Source organism: Girardinichthys multiradiatus, chromosome 2 (assembly GCF_021462225.1).
Source record: "Girardinichthys multiradiatus isolate DD_20200921_A chromosome 2, DD_fGirMul_XY1, whole genome shotgun sequence".
Lineage (NCBI taxonomy): Eukaryota > Metazoa > Chordata > Actinopteri > Cyprinodontiformes > Goodeidae > Girardinichthys > Girardinichthys multiradiatus.
The window spans coordinates 9,576,140-9,582,139 of NC_061795.1; the positions used below are offsets into that span (position 1 = coordinate 9,576,140).

The 6,000-nt window shown below is 38.1% G+C and overlaps 1 protein-coding gene across 4 annotated transcripts in view; it reads left to right on the forward strand.

Annotated features, from left to right (window-relative positions):
• The window catches only part of LOC124884785 (anoctamin-1-like), a 183,217-nt gene extending 177,569 nt beyond the window's left edge, over positions 1 to 5,648 (forward strand). For 3 of the 4 annotated variants that reach the window (XM_047392838.1, XM_047392839.1, XM_047392840.1), the window contains 2 exons: positions 3,549 to 3,654; positions 5,027 to 5,648. In XM_047392838.1, the coding sequence (XP_047248794.1) occupies positions 3,549 to 3,654; positions 5,027 to 5,281 (361 nt within the window). In that variant the 3' untranslated portion in view covers positions 5,282 to 5,648. The remainder of the gene's footprint in view (positions 1 to 3,548; positions 3,655 to 5,026) is intronic. The other variant, XR_007042530.1, reaches the window with a different exon arrangement.
• Positions 5,649 to 6,000: the final 352 nt, after the last annotated feature.

The window sequence follows — 6,000 nt, forward strand, 5'->3', positions numbered from 1 at the left end:
GCGATCACCATCTTGGGTGGCAGGTGCAGCCTCTTTTCATTGTTTTAACGTGATCAATGAAGCAAAACTCTGGACCATTCAATTTAACTATGGGGAAAGCTTGCTTAATTATGGATTGTGCTGTACGGTGGTGTTCAAGACCAACGTTCATTCTGTCTGTCTGTCTGCCAGCCGTAATAGAAAATCACTGTGAGAAAACAAACACTGAGTACACAATGTTGACTACTGTGGCTAAATCGGATTTCCAGGGCGGATTTGGATGGCTTGAACTTATGAAGGTAATTTTGGGGCAAAACTATTTGTGCATTTTAACTGTGAATTTGAAGTCACAGAGAAAAAAATCTATATGGAATTTGTATCTGTAGAAGTTTTTTCGGTCTTTCATAAATACAAAACAGCAGTTACACCTCTTCAGATCCTTAAGTACAAGTGCACAAATTGTATTCCTAACCCTCACCCTAACCCTAAGCGAAGCAGATTTCCCCCATGGCCCGGAAAAGAAGGCCGGGACTGCATTGCACGCCTTCCTGCGTGCACGTCCAGGAGCGAGAGCTGCCCCACCGCATCGCAGTCACGCAAAGACCCGAACGTAACTTTGTCGTATGGTTCGGCCGGGCCAGCTAAAAGCCCACCCCACAGCTCCGGAGGTTAGCTGCAAGCTAACCCTTTGTTTACCCACACGGGATGTTTTCCTAAGCGCCCAGGACAACTTCTCCTCAGCTTGGTTCACGTAAGAGGTAGTGTTTGGACAGAGATGATTAGTTTAGAGTTAATCTAAATAACATTTGTTTAATGACATTTGTTATTGTTTTGTTATTGTTTGTGTTACAGTAAACTACAGTAAGTGCTATCAGACTAGCAATGAGCTAAGGATTTGTTCTGTGTTTTGTTTTTTAAAGTTAAGACAAACTTTATTTAAAGGGTGATTTTTAAACACAGAAGATCAGCCATAACGCACGATCCACGCTTATGCATTTCAACCCTTTTATTAGTGGTATTTTAAAGGTATGTGTTTGATTCTGATGACAAGCTATACATTTCTTTTGTTATCTTCAACCGCTAACAGCTAAGAACATGTGAGTCAGCTGAAGATCATTTACCCAGAAAGGTTGTTAGTTTCCGATCTAGGAAGTAATATTTCCCTAAATATTATTCTGCTAAATGTAATAACTATTTAAACACCATTAAGACCCATTTCTCCAAAAGGTTTGGTTCTTCTTCAAAATAATATTTCCTTAAATGTTATTTTACTAAATAAAGGCAGCTAATTAAACACCCTTGAGAATTAGTCATTAACAAGGTTGGTTTTATTCAGTGAATAATTCTTTAAAATGCTGTTTTATTAAAATAATGTTTTATCTGATCTTGCATTGTGAATGGTTGAAAGTATACCAATTATTGCCTAAGTTAGTTTCAAGACTAACGACTTCATTTCCAGATTCTTCAAGCTAATCCTTGGTTTTCAAACATAAATAACATTGCATTGTAATGTTGCATCACTCTTTTGGTCATACAGGGGTTGGACAATGAAACTGAAATACCTGGTTTTAGACCACAATAATTTATTAGTATGGTGTAGGGCCTCCTTTTGCGGCCAATACAGTGTCAATTCGTCTTGGGAATGACATATACAAGTCCTGCACAGTAGTCAGAGGGATTTTAAGCCATTCTTCTTGCAGGATAGTGGTCAGGTCACTACGTGATACTGGTGGAGGAAAACGTTTCCTGACTCGCTCCTCCAAAACACCCCAACGTGGCTCAATAATATTTAGATCTGGTGACCTTGCAGGCCATGGGAGATGTTCAACTTCACTTTCATGTTCATCAAACCAATCTTTCACCAGTCTTGCTGTGTGTATGGGTGCACTTCCTTCAGGATACAATGTTTGAACCATTGAATGCACATGGTCCTCAAGAATGGATCGGTAGTCCTTGGCAGTGACGCGCCCATCTAGCACAAGTATTGGGTCAAGGGAATGCTATGATATGGCAGCCTAAACCATCACTGATCCACCCCCATTCTTCACTCTGGGCATGCAACAGTCTGGGTGGTACGCTTCTTTGGGGTTTCTCCACACCGTAACTCTCCCAGATGTGGGGAAAAGAGTAAAGGTGGACTCATCAAAGAACAATACATGTTTTACATTGTCCACAGCCCAAGATTTGTGCTCCTTGCACCATTGAAACCGACATTTGGCATTGGCATGAGTGACCAAAGGTTTGGCTATAGCAGCCCGGCCGTGTATATTGACCTTGTGAAGCTCTCCACGGACAGTTCTGGTGGAAACAAGAGAGTTGAGGTGTACATTTAATTCTGCCGTGATTTGGGCAGCCTTGGTTTTATGTTTTTTGGATACAATCCGGGTTAGCACCCGAACATCCCTTTCAGACAGTTTCCTCTTGCGTCCACAGTTATTCCTGTTGGATGTGGTTCGTCATTCTTGGTGGTATGCTGACATCACCCTGGATACAGTGGCTCTTGATACATCACAAAGACTTGCTGTCTTGGTCGCAGATGTGCCAGCAAGACGTGCACCAACAATTTGTCCTCTTTTGAACTCTGGTATGTCACCCATAATGTTGCGTGCATTTCAATATTTTGAGCAAAACTGTACTCTTACCCTGCTAATTGAACCATCACACTCTGCTCTTACTGGTGCAATGTGCAATCAATGAAGACTGGCTATCAGGCAGGTCAAATTTAGCGTTGAAACCTTCCACACTAAAATGACAGGTGTTTCAGTTTCATTGTCCAACCTCTGTAGTTTTCAACCATCCTTGTTTATATTGTACATAGCCCATTAGTCTTCATTATTTCATTTTGCTTGGTAGTTTAGTTGGGTCGTTTTACCATAGCAAAGAGTTTGTTGATCGAAATATGTTTGACTTTGAGTTGACTTATTTTTGTTAATAAATTGTTGTATTTAAAAAAATTGTGTGAATTCATTCTGTGTGTGTGCAGTTTTGCTGTTCAATAACGTCAGAGCTTGGCTCATCCCTTTAAATTTTGTCCTAATGCCACCGTCTTATTGGGCTGGTATTCACAGGACAACCCTTAACAGAGTGAAATATTATTTAATAAAAAATTAAAGTATTAATATTAGATATTAAATAATATATTCATATTCATAATCACAACACTGATCATCTTATTTCGTTTTGTTTATTATCTTTTACCTTAGTTGTTTTTCATTTTTCGGTTTTATTTCCTTGTTTTTCGTCTGAACAGGACCTTTAAAGACAGTGCTTTATTATTATTATCAATATTGTTGTTATTCTTCTTCTTATTATTATTATTATATTAATAAGCCAATCTCTAATTTAAGATGGTTTATGTATTCAGGGCTTCATATGCCATAAACTGAAGTGAAAATACATTCCTTTTGAAAATAGATCCTTTGAAAGCTAGTAATACATTTTCTGAAAAAAATGGTGGAAGGCTAAGCAACTGGCAGTGGAAGAGAAAACATCTGTTGTACATAACAATGGGCTGATTTATACATTAGTGGGCTGATTTATACATTAGTGTTACTGTTTGTGTGTTCCAGGTATAAGGATTACAGAGAGCCTCCATGGTCACTCACACCATATGAGATCTCCAAGGAATTCTGGGCCGTGCTGGCTGTGCGACTGGCTTTTGTCATAGTTTTTCAGGTAACATGAGATGTCCAGAAAGGAGAATTTTTTGAATCTAGAAGTAACCAACCTTAACAAGAATAATAAATAAAGCAAGCACACCCTGGTTTTCAAAGCATGTGGAGATTAATGAAATATTTTTAAATTTCTCCAAAGTATTTTGATAAACTATTATCCAAAAAGGTCTGGTGTTTACCAGACTCTCCAAGTTGAAGTGCACAAAAATACATTATGATTAAACATTAATTATTAAACTGTTATTATTGATTGAACAAGATTAAACCAAACAAGCTGTCTGAATGGTGCTAAAAACTTAAAATGAATGTTTTCTGTTGAAGATACTGTGGGATTACCTTAAACAGACCTTTCATGCTGGATAGTCATCAATGTGGCTTAATTAAATCAATTAATATCATCCTTCCTTTTCACACTTAAATCATTCAGTCGTGGTCCATATAAAGTGGAACTGGAATGCTTTGGTGTGAACTCCTTGTTATTGTAAGGTAATGATAATGATTATTGATTAATGAATACTTATCAAAAATTATCATTAAAAATCATACTTCAGAAAAATAATTTTCTTAACCAAAATCATTGCTTACGAAAACAAATCAGAGATTTTCTCTGAGTAAAAGTAAAAAGTTGTATGAAATGGCCCCTTTAAAACAATTCTGCAAAGAATAGTGGGCCATAATTCCTCCACAGTGATGTAAAGGACTCATTCCCAGTTATCACAATCACTTGATGTCAGTTGTTGCTGCACAGCCAGTTGTTAGGTTTAGGGGAACGTTACTGTTTCACATAAGGCCAAGTTGGTTTGGTAATTTTTTTTTCCCCTGATTCACAAAATCATAATTTAGGCTATCTTTGTTTGATATGGGGCTGCACGGTGGCGCAGTTGCCTTGCAGCAAGAAGGTCCTGGGTTCAATTCCCAGCCTGGTGTCTTTCTGCATGGAGTTTGCATGTTCTCTCCGTGCATGCCTGGGTTCTCACCGGGTACTCCGGCTTCCTCCCACTGTCCAAAGACATGCCTGTTAGGTTAATTGGTAACTCTAAATTGCCCTTAGGTGTATGAATGAGTGTGTGCATGGTTGTTTGTGTGTTGCCCTGCGATGGACTGGCGACCTGTCCAGGGTGTACCCTGCTTCTCGCCCATAGACTGCTGGAGATAGGCACCAGCTCCCCCGCAACCCACTATGGAATAAGTGGTAGAAAATATCTGAGAGTGACAATAAAGTAAAAACTGAAAAAATGTGTCAGGGGGCAATTACTTTTTCAGATCATTAGATGTGTCTGACTACCTTTACTGACTTAGGTAAATTTTGATAAGTAAAATGTTTTTTGTTTTTTTTATCTCAGTAATTAATCCTTTTTATTAATCTCTGCCAGAATGTTGTGATGCTGATGAATGATATTGTCGACTGGCTAATCCCAGACATCCCCAAAGATATCAGCCAACAGATCCACAAGGAGAAGATTCTGCTGGTTGAACTCTTTATGAAGCAAGAACAAGGCATGATCAATGTACTTGAGAGGGGGGCCTCATCAAACATCAAGGAGACCCAAAGAAGAAACAACAACAACAACAGCATACCGGCTCATCCGTTCTCTAAAGAGCAACCCAATGGCACCAAAAAATTCTAATAGTAGCAAGGATGTCTTTATTAAACAGTCTTATATAGTCTTATATAGTTTTTGTTTTGCTCAGGCCAATCTTAATTTGTTGTTTCTATTCATGTCTAAAACATTCCAACATCTTTAAGAGCAGCTGGCCTATCAAGTGTGAGAATAGTGATGTGCTCAAATGTTTTGCATTTGTGACGGTTTTATGAAAGAAAATCTCAGTCTGTTTCCTCAGCTTTTCTTTGCTCTTATATATTTGTATTCAACTTTGCATGCATGGTAACATACGAGAAATTGCATTTAAATCTAACAATGTTCATGAAGAGATCACAACATGTTTGTATAAAATTTACAGATATATATATATAAAATAAAAAAATGGATATTCTTGTGTGTACGTGTCGGAAATGGTTTGCATTTATAGTTGATCCTAAAACTGTTAATCTTGTAAGTCATATTAATTTATATGTGATATAAATGACTATATACAATTAGAAACCACTTTGTTAGGTACACCTGTTCAAATGCTTTCAAACACTAACAGCAAATAGCCCAATTACATGGCACCATTTAGCCATCTAGATGAGGTGAGATTCTGACCCAATGAGCTCAGCACCAGAATGAAGACAGGAGATTTAAGTGGTTTTGGCTGTTGCATGGTTGTTGCCAGACAGGTTGGTCCGAATATTTCTGAAAGTATTGATCTACTGGGATTTTCACACACAGCCATCTCTCATGTA